This window comes from Chrysemys picta, chromosome 7 (assembly GCF_011386835.1).
Source record: "Chrysemys picta bellii isolate R12L10 chromosome 7, ASM1138683v2, whole genome shotgun sequence".
NCBI classification, from domain to species: domain Eukaryota; kingdom Metazoa; phylum Chordata; order Testudines; family Emydidae; genus Chrysemys; species Chrysemys picta.
Window position 1 is genome coordinate 11,683,667 of NC_088797.1, and position 25,657 is coordinate 11,709,323.

At 38.7% G+C, this 25,657-nt stretch overlaps 1 protein-coding gene across 2 annotated transcripts in view; it reads right to left on the reverse strand.

Moving 5' to 3' along the window:
- Positions 1-25,657, reverse strand: part of CNTN3 (contactin 3) — a 238,028-nt gene that overhangs the window by 58,604 nt on the left and 153,767 nt on the right. For both annotated transcript variants that reach the window (XM_005304980.5, XM_005304982.5), the window contains exons 4-6: positions 8,235-8,438; positions 7,791-7,893; positions 6,700-6,884 (exon numbers count right to left, since the gene is read on the reverse strand). In XM_005304980.5, the coding sequence (XP_005305037.2) occupies positions 6,700-6,884; positions 7,791-7,893; positions 8,235-8,438 (492 nt within the window). The remainder of the gene's footprint in view (positions 1-6,699; positions 6,885-7,790; positions 7,894-8,234; positions 8,439-25,657) is intronic.

The following is a 25,657-nucleotide window of genomic DNA, read 5'->3' on the forward strand; positions in this document are numbered from 1 at the left end:
ACTGTCAGGGCTCAAAACCATAACTTCCTTGATTTTATGGATTTTCTGCAATTGCTATTTTTTTGTGAAAAAAGAAGGCTGTCTGGAATTTGGTTCTCCTTCTTATAACATTCTGCCAGAACTGAGTTTACAAAATTGATACCTTATGTACTTGTCGAGTCTAGCTTTGATTGACTGCTAACAGGAAGGGGATAAGTAATTTACCATAGGAAGATGGGTATCAGTGATAAATCAAAACTACTTTCATTTTTAATTTCTTAATGTACTCCCTTTTATTGGGTGAAAGCTGCATTTCAAAAAGTAAAGTACCTCACACCTTTTTCTGAGCATTTTACATAGAAAATATAAACAGAGGCACTATTTACTTGTTGACCCAGACCCCTAGAGAACCCAGCATTACTGCATTCCGCAGTATAAAATAATGATGGGTGAATATGAAAAGGTTCAGATAAACATCCACACCAGAAATGCTATGAAAAGAACATAGCTCAAGACAGACGCATCTTTCCACATTCAGACAATACCAGGTTGTGGGGAAACGAAGAATAAAAGTTACTGAAAATGTTTTGAATGTTGAAAAAAGCTTTGGGGTAAAGTTTTTGAAAATGCTGAATGACCTAGAAGGCTAAGGCCCATTTTCAAAAATGATTTGGGAGCCCAACTGAGCACCTCACAAACATTAAACGTTTATCCTCACAACCACTTGGCAAGGAAGGGAAATATCCACATTTTATAGATGGGGTTCTGAGTACACCTGGCTGGAAAATGGAAATCCATTCCTATGAAATATTTCAAGCTTTTGAAAAAAATCATCTTAAACTGATCTGAAACATCCACAATTGCAAAACTTTTCACAGGAAGGGTTTTCTACAATAATTCCCTTTTGGGAGAAACAAAACGGGATGCTTTGGTCTCCTGGCTGCCTTTTGCCTCTCTGTCCCCATTGCTGGGGGAAGGCCGAGAGGTCAGAAAGTTAGATGCTCAACCTTCTGGGAAAGATTTTGGCAGTTTCATTTGTAGAAAAATAAAAGTGACACAAGCCTCCATCACTTAGATTTTCCCAATAGAAACATCAAAATTTTAAGTCAAAACTGAAATGTTCTCACAAAAAAATTTCAGTTTTTCAAAAAGGGCACGTTGGGTTGGAAAAATCATTCTAATAAAAAATTTCAACTCGCTCTAGTACTGAGGCAGAAAGGGTAATGAGTTCCTGTTGAGATGGTGACTACAGTGAAATTACACCAGGGATGAATTCAGCTCTGAGAAATTAATGACTTCCCTTTGGTCACATTGGTAGTCTACAGGGCAGCTGAGAACTGAAACCAGATCTCCTGATTCTCAGGCCAGTGCCTTAGCCACAGGACCATTAGTCTACCATTTGGATGAAGATTTGGGTTGGTTATCTTTTTATACAAACCAATTTACCCATTTCTGTACTGTAATATACCTCCAGGTCTATATTCCTCAAAAGATGATGTTGTCACAGTGTATTACATTGGACTCATTACAATAATTAAAATAATACAGTATAATGTTATACTAATAGGTACTAATATCATACCGGGTATAGGTCACTGATGTATAAGCACATGGGATGAAACGCTCATGTAAAGAGTTAAAATTAAATATGCAGTACACATCTGGCAGTCATTAAGGGGATTATGTAGTTTAAACCACTCTCTTCTGTCCCATCCCCTGTGAAATCTTTCTGAGGTTCTTTTGTTTTGCAGACTAGCTGTGCAAACAAGAGTTAATGACCAGACCAATGCTAGGTAAGCAACCTTGAAGTAAGGGGTTTCCCAGATAAAAAGCCCAAGGGCTGAGACAGGAACAGTGAATGGGCCTTTTAAGTGATGAGATTCCAGGGGAGTCCAAGGGAGAACAGCTACTGGGAACAGAGAAACTGCAGATCTTGTTTCTGCCCTATCTCAGCAAATACCGTTCTATTAACAAACCTCTTGTACCCTAAGAAATGCACTTTCAACTGTCCTCTTTATCGAGGTATCCCTCAATTATAACACAGGTTCATCTCTGCGTCACACAAACTTATTATCTTACTATCATCAAATTTATTTACATCACAAAAGCTAAATTATTAAACTGAAGTTACCAAAAGAGCCACCATTTATGCTAAAACTTCTTGCACTATCATTTTGGAATGTTTGTCCCATGTGTGTCAAGGGGGATGAAAGACTGAGCATAGATGTCTGCATGGTTCTTGCACTTTGCATACCTAAATATTTATGTAAAACAGGCAACAGTACTTGCATTATTGATGGATCCATAGATGTGCAATATTTCACATCTGCTACATACCCTCATTTGAAAGCATTCCTATAAAGTAGGTTTAAAGTAGCCCAGTTCTTTGATGCTCATAGCTATAAAATTCATCATTTTCTGTATTCCCGAGAAAGGGAAAGTTCTGTCTTATCTGTAAATTTTCATTCTGGGACACTCCATATCATTTTTCACAGTGGCTTATTGTCTGTCTCCACAGCTATTGGGAGCAAACCAGACCTTTACTCTGAGCCTCGGCTCAGGACGACCCCCTCAAGGAAGAACTCTCTAGAAGAATAGATTCCAATCTCAGGCTATGACTCAAGCTACTTTACCACCATGGAAGTGATGAGCTTATTTGTATATACAAAACGAAATGACTAAGCATTAATTTGCCTTTTTTGGTGGGCAAAATAAGTGAGTTTTGGAGTTTTGAGGTGCCCCATCCTCTGTAACCAAAAGCACACCCCAAAACCACAAACTGCCTTCAATACCTCCAGCAATCAGACTTATTTTTTGTAATTTTTAATAACTGGGAAAATTGTTAGTACATACAAAGATTAACAATCTGTCTCGGTAGCAAAGCAATTAAATCATTAGATAACGTTGATGATTAAGTTTCAAGTTGATCAAGCTCAGCAACTCGTCAATGTTAATTTGTTTATTTATATTTTTGTAATTAATGTTGTGAGGAAATCTCTATGAACAAGACAGATTGAGGTTATCTGACAAAAGCACTAATATTTTAGAGTGTATATAATTTGATTGCTCTAGCAATGATCTATTATCAAAGATACTGCAATCTCAATGTAGCTTTACTATTACATTACTGCAGACCCAGATCACCAGCAGCTTATTCACCAAAGGGGTTAACTGTCTCTTGGGCTATACACCTGCATAAGGGTGTAAGTCCTCCTTTCATCTTACACTCGCCAGACCTTGGGTCTAGGTGAGCAGAAAGATGGGGGTTGCTGTTCACCCACTGCTCTCCTAAGCGAGTGATCAGGGAATGGACAGAGCGTTGGTTTTGCTGCAAACATGCTGGCCAGCACAATAGTAATGTATTGCTATTATAGACCAGCAGAAAAATGACTAAGCTAAGGAGCAAGAAAGGAAAAGGGAAGGCATTCTGCCCCTCCATTAAGCTCTTTGCCTCAATAATAGTTGAATCAGTTGAGTTTTGCAGGGTCATTCTGTGTTTAAAAATGCATTTCCTTTGATCATATTAAAATGTGTTGGCTACTAATTTTATTTTGTGACTTTGTTTGCATGAAGAGATGGAGTAAATAGGAGTTCACAGACATCTAGAGTTATTTTAGGTCCTTTTATCTTGTCACCTCTTATTTATTTCTAAACTATATAAAGGTAATCTTTTTCACCTCTCCTCATTTGGAACCATCTCTATGTTTCCAAACATCTTCACTGAATTTCCTCTATCTTTTATGGGATAGGGGTGATCGTAATGGAGCACAATACTGAAGGTGAGAGCAATCTATCTATGTCATGATGATATAATAAATTAGAGCAATATCTGACCCAGGTTTTCAATTTTTAAAAGATGAGGACTGTAGCGTGGAAAAATCAGGTATTAAACATGTTAGAACCGTGGAAAGAAAAATAAGTTGTTAACTTGACGTTGGATCATCCCCTAATAAACTCCTTCAGGAGAGAAATAATTAAGAGGATTAATATGATCTTAGTGACATTAGGAAAGAGTCAAGAATATTTGTTTTAGATATCTATCTTAATTAACAACTTCAGAAAAGTATCGAAAGTATGAGTGCTGAATTAGAATAACAACACCTGCTCCATTATTTATACAGTGCCACTGGTGCGTGTGGGATTTTTAACAAGCACAAGGAAATACGCTCACCCCTCCAATATAGTATTTACAGATAAAATAGGCCCAGACACAGAAAAACACTTAGACTCTACTTAACTTTAAGCCCCAGTCCAACCTTATTAAGCACCTGATTCACTTCAAGCATGTCTCTAAATCCGATTTGTCAATGAGAATTAAGCACATGCTTAAAGTCAAACACAAGACTAAGTGCTTTGCTGAATGAGGGCCATAATTAGTAAAAACATCAAACTTCTTGATGAGGAAAGTGGGCAGGATAGTGTGGTGATTGTGTGAGAGGAAGATATACTCCCCCTCCCCTGCCTTGGTGAATCATATTAGATTCTACATTAGTTATGTGCATATTTCACCACATATGAGTAACAGAAACATCTCAGACTCACAAAACCTTTAAACACCAGCCAACCTGCACTAGTATCACCACCATGCCTTATAGTTGTATTTTACCAGAGTTGGTGCTTTCTAGCAGATGGCTGAATCCTTAATATATTGCATTAATTTTAACTAAATTTCTCACCCTGTGGTTTTCAGAATAACTTCTTCAGGAACTCCAGAATAATTGACACAGGAGTTTACTGGATGATTAAACTGCATATACTTTAAGCTTACATTTCTTTACCAGAAAGATTTCTGAGCTGTGATATCACAGTCAGTGACAATTAAATATTAGAGTCACATGAAGACAGCATCTTCAGTTACAGAACAGTATTAATCTACAAACAATCCCCCAGCTGCCAAAAGAAAAAAGTTATACAAATATGCTTTCCTTAATATAGACTGGTTGGTTTGCAACTTATGTCAACAGAGCAAGTATCAAAGTAGAAAGACCAGGTGAAGACTATTTGATTCTGTGGTATGGATTTCACTAAGCAAACCAAATGAATCAACTTGTGCAACTTTTGTACCATTATAATATGTATAATTGTTGTTTTTGTCTTAACCATCAATAATAGGGATGAACCTATCCCCAACACTGTAGCTGAATACTAACTCTGAGACAGTTCGAATTCCCATGTGGATACAGAGTTTGCAGTGAGCATTTTCATCCTTTTATGGTTCTAAGGTCAGAAGCAGGTCAGGACTCTCTGTTCTCAGCAGCCCCAACCCAGTCGTGCCATCTCTTGTGCAGAAACTTTCTTTGATTCAGGCACGGTGTCCTCTAGGAACCCAAATGCAACATAGAAAACAATGTCCTATAGGTTAAATTATGCCAAGTAACCAATAAATCAGTTGTCTAGAACCAGTGTGTTACACCAGGTTTGTGGTGGTGTGGCTCATAAATCAATGCGTTTATTACACTGTCGTAAAACTGCTGTGACAAACCAAGTGACAAACTCGATGGATGTACTGTCACTTACTTAAGACTTTGCAAGTTGCTAATGAAAGCCACTCTATAAAAAGCAGTGCATAGATGATAAATCCTAGCCATTTTATACTGTATTTTCTTTTATATAAAATGTTTATGGTAGGATTCATAACTGCAACCTGCACATGGACAATCAGTCTATCCTTTTTCATTTAATTGCACACGGAGGAAGATTTGCCTTTCCACTTATTTGTGAAACCACCTTTATATAAATTGAATCAAAATTCAGGAAGTCTATGCTGTAGCGCTTTGTGTGCTGTATCAAAGCATAAACATCTGAAAAAAATATTTCTGTGATCTTCTTTGAGTCTACATTCTAACCTTGTATATACAACTTTTGCATCTTTGTTAAAATAATCTTACATGAAGTAAACACTTCATAGCATACAGTGAAACATTCGTTTAATTGCTACTCCTAAGGAAAATTACATTGGCTGAGATTTGACTTTTACAAAAATTGTCAATTGCCAGTTTGCCTGTAAATCACTTTACCATTAAGAAAACACCAATATGCATTGTTGATATTCAAAGTTTTAAATGCACAAGAGACTGTAGCTGTTCTCCAGCTATTAAATTCCACGTTTCTTCATTTTCTAAGTTAGAGTACATTCCCTAATTTATTTATTCATCTTAAAGCCTAATTGGTCCTTTCGAACGCAAAGGATTTGAGAGTATTGGGGAATCATTTTTTCTAAACCAAGAGGGAATTTAATTTTCCTGTAAATATGATTTGATAATCCCAAAAGGATCCTCAAAAATCAGCTTATTTGTTTAAACGGAAGTCTGGCTTCCACATGTAGTATGCAAAACAATTACGGCCATTGGAAAGCTTTGACCTATTCATCAATGATGGTATAAAAAAAAAAAAAAAGAGCGCTTTAGGTAATTAACTATTCTGTTGCAACAGCCAATTCATTAAATATAATTCTTCCCATACCACTTCCAGGAGTGCTCTTGAACATGGACTGTTCTTAGCAGGAGAAAGCCCTCATTTCCTATTTTTGAAGCTTTAAAGATTGTTTCTCTTGGAATAAAGCCTGTTTAAGCAAAAAAAAAAAAAACCCTTCAAAACTGGATGTGGAGATTCTCTTCTTCTCCTCAACTGCAGGAATTCTAGGATACTGTATTAAACCATGTATCCATAGTCTGTCCTACGTAAATTGCCTCTTATTTTGTAATGATGAAAGGTTCCTACCATAATAGGTGAGACGTCCTCTTGCAATGTTTTTCCCTCTTGAGTTTTCAGTAATGCACTCATAGAGGCCTGCATCCTCCTGCTGGAAATTTGGAATTTCAATCATGCCATTGGATTTCCTCAGCTTTACTTTACTTGGAAATGGCAGGCCATCAGTTCTTCTCCAGTTTATCTGAGGCACCGGGCTAAAAAGAAAGTTATGGGATTAGTTACTTTTAAAAAGTTTGCTTAAAAACACTCATTTGACAACATTATATACATAATATGAAATTATAACCTCAAAACTGACTAAAGAAAAAAAGTTTGTAGTCAATTTTATCATATATTAGAGATGGTGGAACACTGAAGAAACTGATTTGCAAATATACGCATTGTGTTTGGTTCACTATTATTTGTGTTGGCAGATTGTCCATTATTCACACCAATTTGGATGACTGTTTCGTGTTTGTAAAACTTTCTACAAATCCCAGTAATTTCACTCCAGAAATACTTTAGGATAGGATTTTCAAAAAATCTTAGTGGTGGTTTCCCAGTAAAGTCAAAGGCAGTTTTATGATTGACTTCCATGGGAAGAAAGATAGGATGAGGCTAATCAATTTTGAAATTTGCATTCTTCAGTTGCTGTTCATTAATTCGCTGATTTTAAAAATTTCAGTCACCTAGTGAATAAGTACAAGCAGTACTATGTGATTTAGGTTGCCAGTCTCACACCCTAAATCATGAATACTTGGCAAAGCTCTCGTCAAATAACCCATAGAATAACTGGCAAATACATTTGCAGAAATTAAGACTGTGTGAAGTCTTTTGTGAAGAGCAGAAGGGATTAAGTTTGGATAAGAGGAAAGAACTATGATGATGTGCTAAGAAATTGTTTTTATGGATATTTACAATGTCAAAGAAAAGAAGTATTATGACAGCATCAGTTAACAGTACAATGAGAATTCTGCGTGTGTTCGCATGCCACAGATGGTTTGAATAAATATCAGTAGAACATCATATTGATTTTATTCAAGGTAACTTGAAGTCTCATTTAAATTGCTATGTTGCCTATATACATATTTTTAATTGTAATAAAGTGTATAAGAACTTACTTTCCTAGGGCAAAACATTCCAGTTTCACTGTTGAACCTTTAGCTGCAGGAAGTGTCTCAGGAAACTGAACTTCTATTTTGGGTTCATATTCACCCATAACACCTGTTAATTATGAGAAGAACAAAAGATCAGTAGTTTTTATTTGTATAGCTCTGTCTTTTTCTTTAGCATTACAGCAAGTTAGGTTCAACATATCCATCTCGTCTGATCAAATGCACACTGTTTTAAAAAAAACTTGTGGGCCTCGGGATTTTCTTCCCATGAGACAAATAATTTAAGTGTACAGTAAAGTAGTTCAAAGTCAGCATGAATCTTTTGATTAGAAACTACTATTTTTGATATGCATGAAAGATTACTCTACATCTGAAAAATGCATGCACCAGATACTATGTGTATGTAGATAGCAGTTTTAATCAACATACAGTTTCAGATTGAAGTCATACCATCTGTGCGTAGCACTAGAGGGGTTGGTGAACCGAGAATTCTGGTGTTTGTTACAGTGCTGGTCACAACACAGGTGTAATTTCCTACATCTGATGGCTCCACTTTAGCTATGTAGAGATGCCCGGTCTCTTGAGATACAAATCGGCGACTGTCCTCTTGTACAAATGATGGATATTTATTGAAGATCCAAGCAAATGACAGTTCTAATTTGTGTTTAAAAAAAAAAAAGAAATAGGAATGTAATACACACAGTCTGCCTGATAGCACAAGAAGTGGGCTTCTTACTGGCAGGTACGATATTCTCGCAAATACTGGTATCAGGGTGTAGTTAATTATGCCTCAACTAGGAAGGATTGGCCATTTTACCTGGGACAATTTATATAGAAATACACCAGTATTTCTCTCACCCGTCACCTCCCACAGCTCCCAAACAGTCAGAGGCAGGAAACCTTATATCCACTGCTTCAAATATGTTTTGCAGGCAGCAAACAATTTTTCACCTTTCTGAGTGCCACCTGGGTGAAAGTTTTTTTAAAAGTTAGAGCTTCTGTGAGTGCTAATTAGAGTTAATTATAATTTGATTGACCTGCCCTAGTATTAAAATACTTTATAGCACTTGCCCTGCCTTTGCAAATGGACATTATACCTCTTTGCACGCAGCTAATTAGAAATCCATAGATGTGCATGTAGTGATCCTTTCAGTGCAGCTATCAAAAGAAAGAGTGCAAATTTAACATAATTCTTCGAACTATATTCCCAACGAGTTCCAAGAGAACAGGGAATCAGAAGAACAATGTCACAACACTGGAGATGATATGTATGGGAGAAGTTGGACTAAAGCAAATTATTAAAATATTTATTGTACTGAGTAATACAAAGCAGACATCAAAATGGGATGGATTTCCTAATTATGTTTCATTTTCTTTTATTAAAATTTAAACTCCCTCCATTAGCAAAGTCATAGACAATGTTAACAGCAAGACCTTTTGCTTTCTATTGAGCCTGAATGTTGTTTTCAAGTGTTAGGGTTTTGTTATATTAGGAGGCATTCATTACTGAAAGAATATACCCAAGAGACCTAATGAACTTTTAGTATAAGTCTCTTTATATGAGGATAATCCCTTGCCTAAACAGAAAAGTTTTTCAGTATAACCTAAGGTGTGAATTTAAACCAGACTATTTATACCCCCGCAACCCCATGTGGACATTTATCCCAGTGTAAGTGTCCCCACACAGAAGAGTTACACTGTAGCCCATGGGGCATTTAGAGCTTTAGCCTGTAAGACACTGGCTTCAGCAGTTAGCATAAGGATTGAGGCCCATGAACTTTGTAGATGGATGTTCAGATGTACATGCGGTATTATCTCTAAATAGCTTGCTGGGTTAGAGTGATTGTAACTTTGCTAAATGTATTAATAAACTACTGTAAATGCAGAAGGGTTCTTAAAGTGTGAATGTTGCAACTGTGCATGTCGGGGTTCCCAACTGAACAGTAGTTTTAACAACACTGGGCCTGATCTTCGGACAAGAATCTGCCAAACCTCAGTGTGATTATTGTGAATTCTTAAGTAATCAATATAATTAATATATAATCTATAGATAAATAAATTAATGGAGATATCTTATCTCCTAGAACTGGAAGGGACCTTGAAAGATCATTGAGTCCAGCCCCCTGCCTTCACTAGCAGGACCAAGTACTGATTTTACTCCAGAGCCCTAAGTGGCCCCCTCAAGGATTGAACTCACAACGCTGGGTTTAGCAGGCCCATGCTCAAACCACTGAGCCAGCCCTCCCCCCTATATGAGGCTACAATACTGATAGAACCATATGTATATAATACATCAGTATAAATAATATAACTCTTCTTTGTAGACGAGGATTTAAAGCCTGATTCAAAGGAGCATGGCGGAGCAACAGTCTCACTGATTTTAAAAGGAATTTTGCTTAAGTGAGGAGGGCAGCTAACTGAGGTTCATGCAAGAATATAGTGGGCAAAATTCTATGATCTGTGTCATGCAGGAGATCAGACTAGCTAGTCACAATGGTCCCTTCCGACCTTGAAATCTATATATGGGCTAAAACTTACCTAAAAGAGCCTAGTTCTCCCAGGTTAAGGCAATGGGAATTTTATCATTACCTTCAAAGAGACCAGAGTTAGGTCAACATTGAGTGCCTTTGAAAGTGTTCCCCTCTGTATACTTAGCAATTGTTCTACAATATCATGTATCCAACTTTATGAGAAGTGGGGAAGAAGGGTAACCTGTGTCCATTAGGCATATAAAATGAGTGCACCTTACACGATAGGCCAGGAGACCAGAGCGGGGTGGAGGAGGTATAGCAAAGAACGCAACTACAAAGAGGGTGCAAAATATTATAAATCAGCCCATGTGTCCCCACCTTATCTTATAGAAAAAGGGGACTAGATAGAACCCACTGTTGTGGAATGCCTCACTCTGTGCCTGCTCAACTACCACACAGCATAAGTAAACATGGCAGCACTGAGCCCAGACTACTGCTTTCTAAGACAAAGAGACATTCACTGTATGTGAGCGACTGAACTTTGATGACATTTATTCCCTTTCTGATACTGCGGGGCTCTTTAAAACTGCTCTGACATTGACATATTTTCACATTGACAATCTTCCTGTGGGGTTCAAGCTAGGCATAATGCGACCTTTGGAAGTGAAATGCAATGCTCCTAAGGTGAAGCTTCCTCAGCTACACCTAAGGTACCCCCAAAAGGACTAAAGAGGGGTCCCAAAACTATGCTGAATCAAGGTCATCCGCACCTTTCCAGAAGCAAAGGGTTGCATCAGTTTGCATACCGACATGCTTAAAAAAATTAAAATAAAATAAACCAAACCCGTTCTGATTTTACAACCGGGGAGCATAATAAAACAGAAAAAAATCGAACTGTATGTCCTTTTACCTATTTGATTTCTTCATTCCTTATCCTGCTTGAGCTTCCCTTTTTGCTCTGCCTTTTTATCCTCATACCATGTTTTCACCTTTCCCCTTCCTTCTGTCTCTGGTCTGAATTATTTTCTTCCCTGTTTTCCTTTACCTCTCTTCCCCAATCTGCTACATCATCCCTTTCTTACTGAGAGTCTTGAGTGTATTGCCTTCCAATCCTGATTTAAAACAGCAGAGAAAACTCTGATGTTCCTTCGCTTATATAGTTTAATGCTGGAGATGGGCAAGAGACACAGACTTTAGATCAGACTCTTCAATTTACCTAGTGTTCAGGAATGTATGCAAAAGTCCTATAGGATGAGATGAAATAGTGACATTTCTGTAATTAGTTTTCAAAAGCACCCTATAGAATTTTATAAAGAATTATATAATTGCTATAGAATTCTATAGGATGATTCATAAAACTGATAAAAACAGAGAACTTCCTACAGAATCTTATTTCATTTCCACACAGCCCTATTGATTTCAGCCCTGTTAAATACTAATGTTTTTCACAATAGGGAGGGAATAATTTCTAATGTGGGGAAATTTCTGTTTAATAAAGGATAGAAGCATAAGTATTCATTTTGTTAAAGCAACGAGTTAACTAACTTTATTATCACAGTATAGCTTGTTTTATACTGAAAGCTGCAGAAGTTAGATAATTAGTATGACATTGTAAAATCATTCTGAATAGTCTCTTCAGATGTAATTGTTTCTCTTCAGCAGTTCGAGATACTAAACACAGCCACCTACATCCTATCCTTAAAAGAAATGTTGTTTAAAGTAAATTATAAAGCAGATTCTTTTGTAAAACTGTTTTCTGTTGACTCTGCTTTAATGAAATCCGTTTTATTTTTCCTCCAGAAAAAGACACTAAAGCAAAAAATAAGTATTTGGACATTTAGTGTAAAAAGCAGAAGCTTGATTCGGCTCTCATTACCCTGGCATAAAGCAGGAGTAACTTCAGTCAAGTCAATAATTACTCCTGTGACAGTGGACAACAGTCAGGCCCAGTATATCCCAGTTTGATCAGACATATAGACATACTATGAATAAATCCTAACTGCCCTTTCAACAGCAATTTTCATTGATTCTTTTAAAAATGAAGTACAACGTTCCTTTTCCCAGCACCCCATAGCTAGTATTTCATTTATATTTACACTGCCTAACAAAACTGTATTTTTCCCCAATAAATTCATATTAAATAACTTGTTCTGTGACTTATTACATTTGCTCTGCTTGCCTTTTGCTGCTCTTACTGTACCTCTAGTGACATAAAATCTCTTCTTTCCTGTCCATTATATTTCTTCTGTTATAAATGAAAGTAATGCAGCCTTTTTTAGGTTTCCTCAGAGATCCAATCCTCTGTTTTCAACCATACAGTTTTTTTCTTTCTTGAGACTACAAGGGGCATAAGGCATAGAGAATTATAGCTACTACTCAATTTTTAATTTTTATTTGTTTAGATCGTGGCTTATTTCCACAGTTTTTCTCCAAGTATGATTACTTCAGTCAATTTTTCAGCATTATTTATCCCTATTTTATTATTATTCATATTACAATAGCATCGAGAGACCCCATCTGGGATCAAGTCCCCCTTTGTGCTAGGCACTGCATATACATAACAGTTCAATTACAAAGCTTCCAAGTTTAAATGTATACAGTCTAGAGAATTTAAAGATAAAATTGTCTTAATCAGCATAATATTTCTAGTCTAGCACTGTCATTTTCTGTCACTTAGGAATTTAAGAGTACAATTTTCAAAAGCACCTAAGTGATGGGTATGTCTATACAGCCATCAGGAAGTGAGATTGCGGAAGCTTTGATCTACTGTGTACAGCCAGGTTCTGAGTTCCAAGCACCAACCCTACGCTAAGCTGGGCTCAGACGACTAAGAAAGCAAGCTGAGGAAGTGACTGAAATTCCAGGTCAGTGTTTTAAGGCTGTGACATTCCCCAGGGTGCAATCTGGACTGATGGGTGCCTCTTACCCTGGGTGCCTCTTACATTGCTTCGCTGTGACAGCAACCACTGCTGGTCTGCTCACACATAGCCTCCAGCATGTAAATCATTCTCAGCTATATTTTATAAGTGCTATAATCAGCCACTTATGAATTACTTTGCAGGGTAACACCAGCAGATTCTTAGTCCCAGACCTTCCCCCTGAAATGTGCATCTTGTACTGTCCAGCATCCTCCTGGACAATGCAAGCTCATATAAAGTCTGTCATTTCATTAATAGAAAACAATAAGCTCAAACCTTGTTATCTCAAATGAAGTTTCCCAAATACTTAATCCAAACACACACTGGTTTAGATAAAACAACAACACAAATGTATTAACTACAGAAAGATACATTTTTAAGTGATTATAAGTAATGAGCCTTAAAAGTCAGAATTGGTTATAAAGAAATAAAAGGTAAAATGCAAGTTAATACCTAATTTAACAAGCGAAGTGAATTCAAAGAAAAGGTTTCTCTTGCCATATGCTTTAGCAGTCTTACTAGCTAGAAACTTTTCAGCCAGTCTAATAATGCTTCCTTTATCATTCAAGTGTTGTTGATGCCATGAGTAGGGATGAAGGGAAAGATGATTTTGGGCCTCTGTTCCCCATTTTTATCCTTTTCCTCTTCTTTGAGAATCATCTCCAGGGTTTTAAATTATTTAAAAAAAAATTAAAAAGTTGTCTCTGGTTGGTTTCTTTATCTAACATCAATATAGGAATTATCATGGATCAGACTCATCTTGTGCCCAGTAACAGATGCTTTAGAGGAAAGTACAAGAAACCCCAGAGTAGGCAGATGTGGGATAATTTGCCACTACACTCCATCCCTCCCCCCTGCCTTGCAGGTGCAGACTGGTATGAGGTTTTATCTCCCTTCCAACATCTGTGTTTTTATTCCAGGTGCCTCCACTATTTTCATATCACGACACTGTGCTTTCAAGACCATATGGAGAAAGACTCATGATGGATTAAGGATTTGTGCGGTGCAACCCCCACATATCCTTGATGCAGCACAAGATGGATTGTAACAGAGGCATTTGGAAGACACAATGCACAGTAAAGAAACAGTCAATCCTTAGGGAATAGTAGACTTCACTATTTATTAGAAAGCAAGCTAAAATCCACAGAAAAATCAGGTCAGACCCGACACTTTTTCCTGTCTACAGATGCACCCATCTGTCTTTTACATTTTGGCAGATGTTTTTCTGACGCTAACTGCATCATAATCACAGTGTTAAATGGAGAAACAATAGGAGTCAGATTTTCCACATAAACCAGCAACTGCAACTGGAATGGAGAGCTCAGAAGAAACAAATTACATACAGAGATTGAGGAATCTCAGTCATTGGAGATTTCTAAGAACAGGTTGGACAAACACCTGTCGGGGATGTTCTAGATAATACTTAGCCCTGCTCAGTGTAAGGTAGATGACCTATTAAAGTCCCTCCAAGTCTTAAATTTCTATGATTCTATGATCTGCCTTCATATTTTTAGTTACTGGACTCAAGAAAAGCTGACAGTATATTATTGATGTAAAATACAATGCAAATTCCTGCACACTTCCTGTAGTCATTATAGCTGTAGACCCAAATATAACACCCTATTACTCGCAGGCATGAAGAAAAGGTGTTAATGAACTCAGATTAGATCCCTACCACCATAGATGGATATGTAAAGCGTAGTTATATGTAACTTCAAAACAGTTTTAATCCAGTTGAAAATCCTGTTAAGGCGACAGCTACTTCCACTGACACATTGCCAGGCTCTCTCAAGCAACCTTTCTAAGGATGTGTGAAAATTGCCTGAAGGTCTGGAGGGGTGACAACCAACTTGTCTGCATATCAGCTTGAAAGCATTGTATGACAAGTAGGCATGTGACAATTCTCCAAAAAGGGCCATATATGGGGAGTTTAATGTACCCATTTGTACACACCACTCACATCATATCTCAATTGGAAGCTTATTTTATGTATATTTAGATGCGGTATGATGAGGAGCTGTCAAATGGTGCCATAAGCCTGTAGGCAAAACAATGGTACCCAATATGAAAAAGTGTCATTTTCGAACAGTTCCAGAAACACTGCAACATGACTAGGACTACAGTTTTTATTGTTTCCATTAATTTCAACCCCGTAATGTGGCGTTTATTAGTCAAAGCTACCAAACAACAATGTATTAAAAGATTTGTATGGGTCTGGGAAAGTATTTTTTTTCCAGAAATGAGTAAGCTGTTTAGTATATGGCAAAAATGTAGCATTTAGTGTGTCTAGTAGAAGGTTTAAATTTGTAATTTCCTATACATGAAGTACTAGTCTTTGAAATATTCTAGAAACTAGCTTTTTAATTCAGTGACATTTATGCACAGGTGAGTATTAGTGTTACAGATGGCAATACACAGCTTCATACTGGGCTTCAGTCAAAGTGCTCACTAAACAAAAATGGCAATTTTGATACTAAAATCGAGATCTAATTTAGCACAAATCTGCATAGTTGTACAAAATGAAAAATGGCAGTAGTGATGGTGCTGTTACCAATATACTTTGGGAATTTTACCTCTACAGGGAATTACAGAATAGGAAAACGTGGAGGATACAAACCCCTTAAAGCTTACATCAAAGAGCAAAAGGCGCACCACAAACTTTGAAAAATGTGTTATTTGTCAAGAAAATCAAAAGAATGCAAGTATCAAAAGCCACCAGTGCTGGAGAGAATTCTGTGATGCTGTCAGCTGGAGCCAGGAGAGCTGAATTGTATAGGCAGCTACTGAATGAGTTTAGCTGATGTGCCACCAATACCCTATCACAGGGTTTGCTTTCTGAAACACACAAGCAAGTCGAATTTGGCACATGTCAGAGCTGTACTGAACTCAATCTGATCAGAGAGCATGATGCTCAGACACCAGAGCAAGCACGTCCTCCACTGACTGGTCTTGTTGCATTGCTTGCTTGAGAAAAGCAACACACAAAAAGACAACAAACTTCATAAAATACAAACATATGAGAGAACAACGAATTTAAGGGAGGCAGCACTTCAGAAAGGAGCTGATGACATGTTACGCAGAATATCTGTGGAAGACTTGATCGCTAAGCATGCAGTTTATCACTCAACATGCCTTTTTTCCTACTCGGGTAAAACAAATCTTGAAGCAAAACTATCTAGTTACCCTGCAACAATACAGTCGCCTTATGACAATGCATTTTATCAGCTGATTGGAGAGGTAGACAATGATCTTATGTACAACAAGAAGGCTCTTCTCCTGTCCACGCTGCTACACAACTATAATGCCCTGCTTCCCTCAGAGAAACTGCAAGCAATTCCAGTAGCAAATTACAGGCAAGATTAGAAAAAAAGACTGGTTCTGCAATTTCATTCCATGAACAGCATGGACAAGGCAAGTCCACCATTGTTCTATGCAGTGCAATAACATTAGCTGATGCTATCCTAGCTGCAAGTAAATGAAGCAGGAACTTAAGTCATCCAAATGTTTTGTGGATGTTCTTCTGCTGAGTGAGCCTGATAAACAGCTTTCAAATGAACAAGTGGTTTTATATAATGCTGCTTCCATTCTTCAATCTGAAATAGCCAAAATGAAAGCCTCAGAATATTATCCAAAGCCAGGTGATTGTAGTTTGCAGAGGTCAGTTACTTTTGTGCCCCAAGTGGTGCAAGAGTTTGACCTTTGGTTGATAGATAAAGAGGCATATAATTCAGCTAGCAGTGAATATCATCCTTCAGAAAACATTCGGAGAAGGTGCTTCTCAGCTGAGGAGTGCATAGTATTGAACAGTTCCAAAGTTATCACAGCACTGCACTGAAACAATCCATGAGTTGAGAGCCTGCAGGAAAGAATCCACACTGTACATGAGAGATTCCACAGCTTTTGTACAGATGGAGACAAATTCCACATATTCTATGAATAGGCTGCTGAGTATTTGAGACAGGTCCTAAAAGGATCTGACAAAGTTAATTTTATAATCAAAGTCCTTAAAATGTTTGACAACAACTCTGAAAATTCTTCTAGGAATATATGGTTCAAAATGTACCTGAGTGTGTAGGAACACACCCAACACAAACATTCCTTCCTGCTGGAGGCTTTTCCAATGGTAAAGTACCAAAGTTCTTCACCCACACAGATGCTGAAAACCAAGCCTTGTGTTATACTCAAGAAGAAACAGACACATGCTTCTGCATGTTGTATGTGCCAATATGGCTTTGGGGTCTCTTGGTGTCAAAGGATCCATAGTAATTAGGTTACCTAATACACGTTTTAGTCCTGGCTGTTCACTACTTTCCAAAAATGAAACACACGAACATGTGGATTGAAACAGGCACCATTACCAGCACGACTGACAAATAGCTCTTCAGACCTATGCATGCAATTTGTGATGCACTCGCTCCTGACTTCTGCAACATACTTCCTGCTGTACGTGCATTTCAAAGATTCGACTCTGTGCCATCCCTATCCAGCATTGAGAAAAAAAATGTGTTTAATGTTGTCAAAACAATGGGATCTTACTGCTTCAGAGATCTTGCCAAATTGGGGGAAAGAGTGTCGGACAAGCTGCAATTTCTGCTGCAAGGAACTTGGTAGCAATGCTGTATGACCTGAGTGAGAAAGAAAAGGAGACCAACAGAGACCTGAATTGCTTGCACCACAATCTAGCCATCAAAAAGGACAAGTCACCGGCCAAACTCCCACCATGCGAGGACAGTTTTGAAGAGCATGTCAAAAGAACATCTTAGCAAACAAAGATTTGGATGTCTTCACACATAGATAAACCAGATATTGGATCATCATTGCAACATAGATGAAAAAAAAAAAAAGGGATGAATTACTTCCTGTATTCTTCAGGGACCCAACGGCATCAGACCTTCTACAAGATCTTAATTATGCCTATGCCTGTAGGGGTTACTGCAATATCAACTGTGCCTGTAGTCAGAACAATGGTCCCTGCACAGAACTGTGTACATGCCAAGGCAGTGAAGACTGTAGTAACCCACACACTCTCCAGAGATTATAGTGATGAACAAGATAATGATGATGTCACCAGCACTATTAGATTTCAATGATACCTGTACAAATTCTTATTAGATTTTAAGATTGTTGTTGCAGTGCTTTGAGGTCACAAATAAACCAATGTTATGTCTTAAAATAATACACGGAGTCATTAAATAATACATGGAGTCATTAAACTAACAGAAACTAACGTAAATATTGAAAAGTCATTTTAACATAGTGATAGTGTCATTGTTTATCCCCATTTCTATGGTAAAGGCACCACTTGACAGATCCACATCATACCTCATCTTAAAGTAGACATAATAAGCTTTCAAATGATGTATGATGTGTGCGTAGAAGGGTTACCGGTCATGTCTGCCACTTGCCTAAATGAGATGCCCTGTGTAACTGCATATATGACAAGGACTCACAACAGGCTGAGTGCAAACAAAGAGTATTTCCAAGCAGGGCCTGACGCTGAATTCCTTGAGCACTCATAACTCTTAATGACAGAAAAAGGAAAACAGACCCAATTACTTTCAGTTGGAAACTGAATTAGCAGCTCTGTGGGGATTCCAGAATTGTGCTCATGCATGTAGTTATTTTATCAACAATAAAGTGAAACAGGAACCATTACTGGATACCATCTCCACTCACATCTACCAAATAGAAACCCCGGTGCAGTGTTTTAAAAAAATTTACCCTTTTAGGAACAAAAGGGGCACAGATTAAGTGGATAAAATAATTGTGTCCTTTCTCCTTCTCATTACATTTGTACAAATTAAATGTGGAGACTTTCTTTTGAAAGCCTAACAACACTATTTATGCTGCCCTCTTCTTTTGGTTGATTTCATTTACATTTTGGATTTAAGACTCCTAGACTTTAGGGCAGAAAGGACCACTGTGATCATCTAGTTTGACCTCCTGCACATCACAGGCCACAGAACCTCACCCACCCACTCCTGTAATACATCCCATAACCTCTGGCTGAGTTACTGAAGTCCACAAACCATGATTTAAAGACTTCAAGTTACAAAGACTCCACCATTTACTCTACTTTAAACCAGTATGTGACGGTGCCACATGCTGCAGAGGGCTATGCCCTTCCACTTTTTAAGGGCGAGCGATGAGAGGGATGAGGCGGGTCAGGCAGTTGGGTCTCGGGAGCCGGGCTACGGTTCGGGTGCCAGTGCCTCCTCCCCTCCCCCGAGTTCCTAATTCTATTTCCATCACGCCCGCCTGGTATTTATTAAGCCCCATCCTATCTCCCCTGAGGCTTTGTTTTGTTAGGCTAAAAACAAGCCAAGCTCCCTAAGTCTTATCTCATAGAATAGATTTTCCATTCCTCTGATCATTTTAGTAGCCCTTCCCTCTATTGCATGATGGAAATTCGTATCTGATCATTCTGTTTCCAACTACGCAGAATATGGAAATTGTACACTGAAACTCCCCAGAGTACCAAGGAAATGTTTTGATTTGAAACTAATGTAAATCATTAATCTTTCTGGCATAAAAAGTGAATTGTTTTGCAGATAAAATATAAAAGATGAATTTTCAGCCTGTTATGCAGATTATTAGGCATGCAACTCCCACAAAAAGAAAACAAAACAATGAAAGTCGTGTGAGCAATTACCCATGTAACTTGTTGAATGTTTAACCCTAAATTCTTAGTAAGAATGTTGAAGTGCATTGTTTTGGTTGAAATTGAGTCTTTTGCTTCAAACTAAAGTGTTATGTGACGTGAAATTGAAGAAATAATCCAGCCTCATGTCTGATCCTGGGGAAAAGAAGGAGCTGATCTTGATTGTCCAGTAGCAGCACTGCCCATTTGACCTCTAGCACCTCCCCACTCATTCATAAATGGGTAACACCACACTCGTCTCTTCAGAGCTCATTCACTGTATGAATCAGGTGCCATAATATAAACCATCATAACTGTATTCATAAAGTGTCCAGTCCCCACCTCCAAGCACACAGTGTGCTCCAAAAAAGAGCTAGAACACAAAACTATCCAGGACAATGAAGACATCCGACAAGATCAAAGCCAAATGAAATACTAACAAAAAAGCCAAAGCCTGGGCACAATACACATCCCGCCAAGGCATTGTACAAGAGAGATCAGGACTTAGGAAACTGCTTTTAGCTCACCCCAAAAGCGACTTAAACCTAGTTAGAAAAAGGCATGGGGAGGCTGAGCTCAAATTGCAGTGAAGAGATGGGTAATTTCCAGAGACTGGGTTCTGCTTGCACATGGGATATGCAGAGGCGGTGATGTGATTCGACCAAGTGCCCACGTAAGCCCTTCCCAAAACAGACACTGGTAGGGCTGCCTGTAGAGGACATGTATGAGTAGTAGAATAGCTTGGTGTTGTACAATCACAGAGTAGTAGATAAAAACAACAAGGAGTCCGGTGGCACCTTAAGGAAGGTGCCACCGGACTCCTTGTAGTTTTTGCGGATACAGACTAACATAGCTACCCCCTGATACTTGACAGAATAGTAGATAGTTCCTTCTCTGATTTGCTTACATAGACAAGACAGAAAGAGGACAGGGGTATAAAAGTGATAGTTTGCAAATGTTAAGTTAGTGCCATGGATTTTTTGTTTATATTTCCTTTTTTAATTTTCTAGGTTGGGTTTTGTTGGGAGTGGATTAACTACACAGAAAGACAGAAAGAAAGAGGGGGTGAGGGAGGATAGGTCTGGGAGGAAGAGGATGAAGGGCAAGTGCAGTGAGGCTAAGCTGAAAAGACTGCGAGGGAAGGCATTTGAAGCAGACAGCCAATTAGCACAGAAGAGATGAACGTTCAGTGAAATCTCTAGAAAGCAGCCTGATGACATCATCAGTGTCCTTTCATCCCTGTTGCAAAACCTTCTAAGACCAGTTCTGTGTCTGCTCTATTGGAAGGGTACATTTGCTTAGCAAAAGCAGCTGAAAAAACAGAGGGGGGGAGCGACACTCAGTAATAACAGCATATTGCAGTTTTTCCCCCCAAGTTTTCTTAAAACCTTCAAAGAGCAGCATGTGGCTGCAATTAAAAAAAAATAATGTCTATGCTCACCCTCATTACACATTTATCTTCAAGAACCACCATTTCATTCATTTAGAAAATGTATTAATGCCATATGCATATAACACAAGGTAAGTAAAAATCCAAACACCATAAGCACTTGGCAATTTGGCACCACTTGTTCTTCTTTGCCTCTTCAGACACATGGGGATTTGATAATTAGCTACCATTTATTTAAAACTGCATGCCCACAACAATGTTCTTTCCTTGTATTCTAACAGAAGGAATGAGATCTGTGAGTTTTCAGTGCTTCCACTCCAGTCATTTAGATATAGGCCAGGAGTGAAAAATCCCAAAGAGGGATGAAACTTGTGACCTTGTAACATAAAAGCGCTCCTTGGCTGACAGGTTAAATGTTCCTTGTCACTCGGAGAGAAACTAAAATGCTAATGAAAAGGTCTAACAAAATGCTTTTATACATTTGGGTTTTACTACTGAATAAAAACCCAATTTCATTTACCCTGTAGCTGTGAGGGGATGATGTATTAGTTTCTCTTTATCACATTTCTGAACTAATTGTTTCAGACTAGCAATGCCATTCAAAAACGTGAGCATATTATTCTTACTTTTGTGCGTTCTTTTAGGGTAAGAAACCACTTCGGAAAGCAATATTTAAACACATACCCATTAGCCATATCTATTTCAAATGACAAATTGTTCTGTTAATCACCTCCCCACAATTTTATATTTGAATTGCTCCAAGCATTGTTGTTGTTTTAACAACTCTGTTGTACTTTTTCAATGGTTGAAAGTATTTGAAATTACTTCCTCACTATAATAATTTTGAAGATAATAAAAGACAATGCTTTGGATCATTCCTCAGCTAAACCACATCTGATTTCTTATTAATGGTACATGTTAGCTGTATAAACGAATGAAAATTATCTAAGGGTAAATTTTCAAAGTACTGCTGTAGCATTTAATAGGACTCACATGGCAAACGTCATTTAATAATCCTGTATTGATTTAATAGGACTTGCTTGGCATAACCCCAATAAAAACACAAACTGTATCCACTATTTTACTCACCAGTGGTAACTGATGCCCTAAAATCATTGGTAGTGCTGCAGGCAGTAAGCTATCCTGTCGTAACCTTCCGTATGGAAACAAAAAGACTGGGGCACTGTACCAGAGTGTTTAAAGGGGGTGAGGAAAGCCAAAGCAATCTGCAGGAGGATAAGGGATGTTGGTGGGAAAGTGGGAAGAAAAATGGGTACCTTTTCCCACGTCCTCTCCCTTTTCAAACAGAAAAAAAAAAGGGGGATGCTTTACAGCAAAGGGCAGGGCAGGAGAAAATGGTTTTTAGTTGACTTCTCTTTTGTGTGATCCCTTCACTGTTCTCTCCAATTCCTGTCCTCTCCCCCTCCAACCCAGCTCTTACTATACAGCCTCTCATTCTTCCCCACCCTGCCCCCACTAAAACATCCCAAGCTCAGAAAACTCGCCCACAGCCTCAGAACTCTTCACCCTTCTACCTCACACCCGCCACCCTCAGGAGCCCCACATGCCGACATCTCAGAAATCATCTCTACTTGCTCCAGCAGGGAAGGACTCTGGGAGCAGGCATCAGGCAACATGTGCCAGGGAGACCCTGTGGTCTTCCTCGCTGTGGCGACAAGGATCCCTGTACATGTCCTCTAATGCCTGCTCCCACGGAATTAGCCCCGCCCCTTGCCTCCTTCCTCAGCTTTGTGCAGCTTGTGCTACTTGGACTCCCACTACTCATCTCTAGTTGGAACCCTGTATATTGCTGACTGAATCAGCTCTAGTGCCACCAGCACTCCCCCCGATGGCAGCAGGTGGTACTACACCCCGAAGTGCACACTACACAGCGTCTCCAGCGTACCTGACAACCTCAAGTGTTCAAAAATCATGAGTCAAGCAGCCCCAAAATCATTAGATGGGCTTAAAAATGAGATTTCCATACAATAATACATTTTGGGTTCTTTTTGGTTTGCATTAGCAACTGGAGTGCACTCAGGTTATATTTTCAATTTTTCTCAACAAACACAGAGGTTAGAAACTTGCTTTTTTTTTTAAATGAAAACTGAAATTCTCGTGTAATCATTTGACTCTAGGAGGTGGAGCTTTAAGTACAACAAATAGTGTGAGACTCCCAATAAAATCATAAGAGTTGGCAACACTGGGCATTATTGGTGAGTCTTAGCATCATCAACCTCTAGTGTCCCATTGACCCACAAAACATCCTTCACCATCTATGCATAACGTCCATACAATGTCTTATGAAAAGCATGGGAATGTAGGGTATCCAATAAGTCAGATAGTCCTTTGTGCAATGCGAGAGTAGAGATTTTACATCAAACATTTTTATATTAATGTACAAAACGGCCTCTGTGAATTTCAAATTTTGTGAAGCATTTGAAACAAAACAGTGTTACCGTCTAGTCCCTCTTCTCCCAAACTTGAAATACTCATCCTGTGTCATAAGCTTTTATGGACAGGGAATGCATCTGAGTGTAGAAAGTGTCTAGCACGTAGAATAATGGGATCATAGAAATGTAGGGCTGGAAGGGACCTTGAGAGGTCATCAAACCCAGCCCATTATATTGAGGCAAGTATACTGGGTCTACCTAGAGCAACCGTGAGAAGTGTTTGTTCTTAAAAACCAATGGGGATTCCACAACCTCATTTAAGCCTATTCCAGAACTTAATTATTCTTATAGTGAGGAAGATTTTTCTAATATCTAAACTAAATCTCCCTTGCTGCAGATTAAGCCTATTACTTTTTGTCCTACCTTCAGTGAACATGGGGAACAATTGATCAGTATCCTTTTTATTACACCCCATCACATATGTGAAGACTTATTAGGTCCCCACACAACCTTAGTTTCTCCAGACTAAACATACCCAGGGTTTTTTTTTTTTTTTTTAAACCTTTCCTCATAGATCAGGTTTTTTTGAACCTTTTATTATTTTTGTTGCTCTCCCCTAGACTCTCTCCAACTTATCCATATCTTTCCTAAAGTGTGGTGCCCACAATGGTACATAATACTCAAGCTGAGACCTCACCAGTGCCGAGTAGAGTGGGACATTTACCTCCTGTGTCTTACATAGGACACTCCTGTTAATAGACCCCAGAATGCTATCAGCCTTTTCACAATTGCATCACACTCTTGACTCTTATTCAATTTGTGAACCACTATAATCACTCAGATCCTTTTCAGCAGCACTACTGCCTAGCCAGTGATTCCCCATGATGTGGTTCTGCATTTGAATTTTCCTTCCTAAGTGTAGTACTTCGAATATGTCTTTACTGAATTTCATCTTCCTGATTTCAGACCAATTTTTCAATTTGTCATGATCATCTTGAATTCTAATTCTGTCCTCCAAAGTTCTTACAACCCCTACTGGCTTGGGGTCATCCAAAAATGTTATAATCATACTCTCCACTTCATTAGCCAAGACATTAATGAAAATACTGAATAGTATCGGATCCAGGACTGAACTCTGCATTCAGCCAGGCACACAGATACCACAGAATATGCTCTGAGAAGGAAGTCCGGGATATATATATCTTAGCACACTAAAAACCACCTTCACCAAACAAGGACACTCCACCAGAGAAGTAGATTGCATCATGGGACGGACCACCCAAATACCCCAAGAGAACCTGCTTCAATACAGAAATAAAGCCCCCCTGACTGTACACTCCTAGTTGTCACCTACCACTTCACACTGGAGTCCATAAGGGTTGTCATTAAACAATTACATCCCATACACATTGGTGACCCCATCCTGAAAGAAATCTTTCCTGACCCTCCACTTCTGGCCTTCAGCAACCCCCCCGACCTCTCCAAGCTCATCATCAGAAGCAAGCTCCCCACACACCAGGCCACATCAACTCAAAGCCGCACCAGACCCTGCGAGAACAATAGATGCAAAACCTGCAGACTTATCTCTACTGCTACAATGATCAACACCCCCCAATACTCACCTTTCAAAGAGCCCTGGGTCTTACGCTTGCCTATCACAACATGTGGTGTACCTTATCCAGTGCACTAAATGCCCAAATAGCAACTATGTGGGTGCAACCAGACAATCACTATGCTCTCGAATGAGCTCACACAGAAAAATGATAAAAGACAAAACCACTGTATCACCTGTGGGCATAGGCGACTCATGGGAGGGATACAAAGGGGGGCACCAATTCCTCAACAAAAAAACTTCAAAAACAGACTCCAACGTGAAACTGCAAAACGGAAATTAATTTGCAAACTGGACACCATCAAATTAGGCCTGAATAAAGACTGGGAGTGGTTGGGTCATTACAAAACCTAAACCTAATTTCCCCCTACTGTTACTCACACCTTCTTGTCAACTGTTCGAAATGGGCCACTCTCATTAGCACTACAAAAGTTATGTTTCCTCCCTTC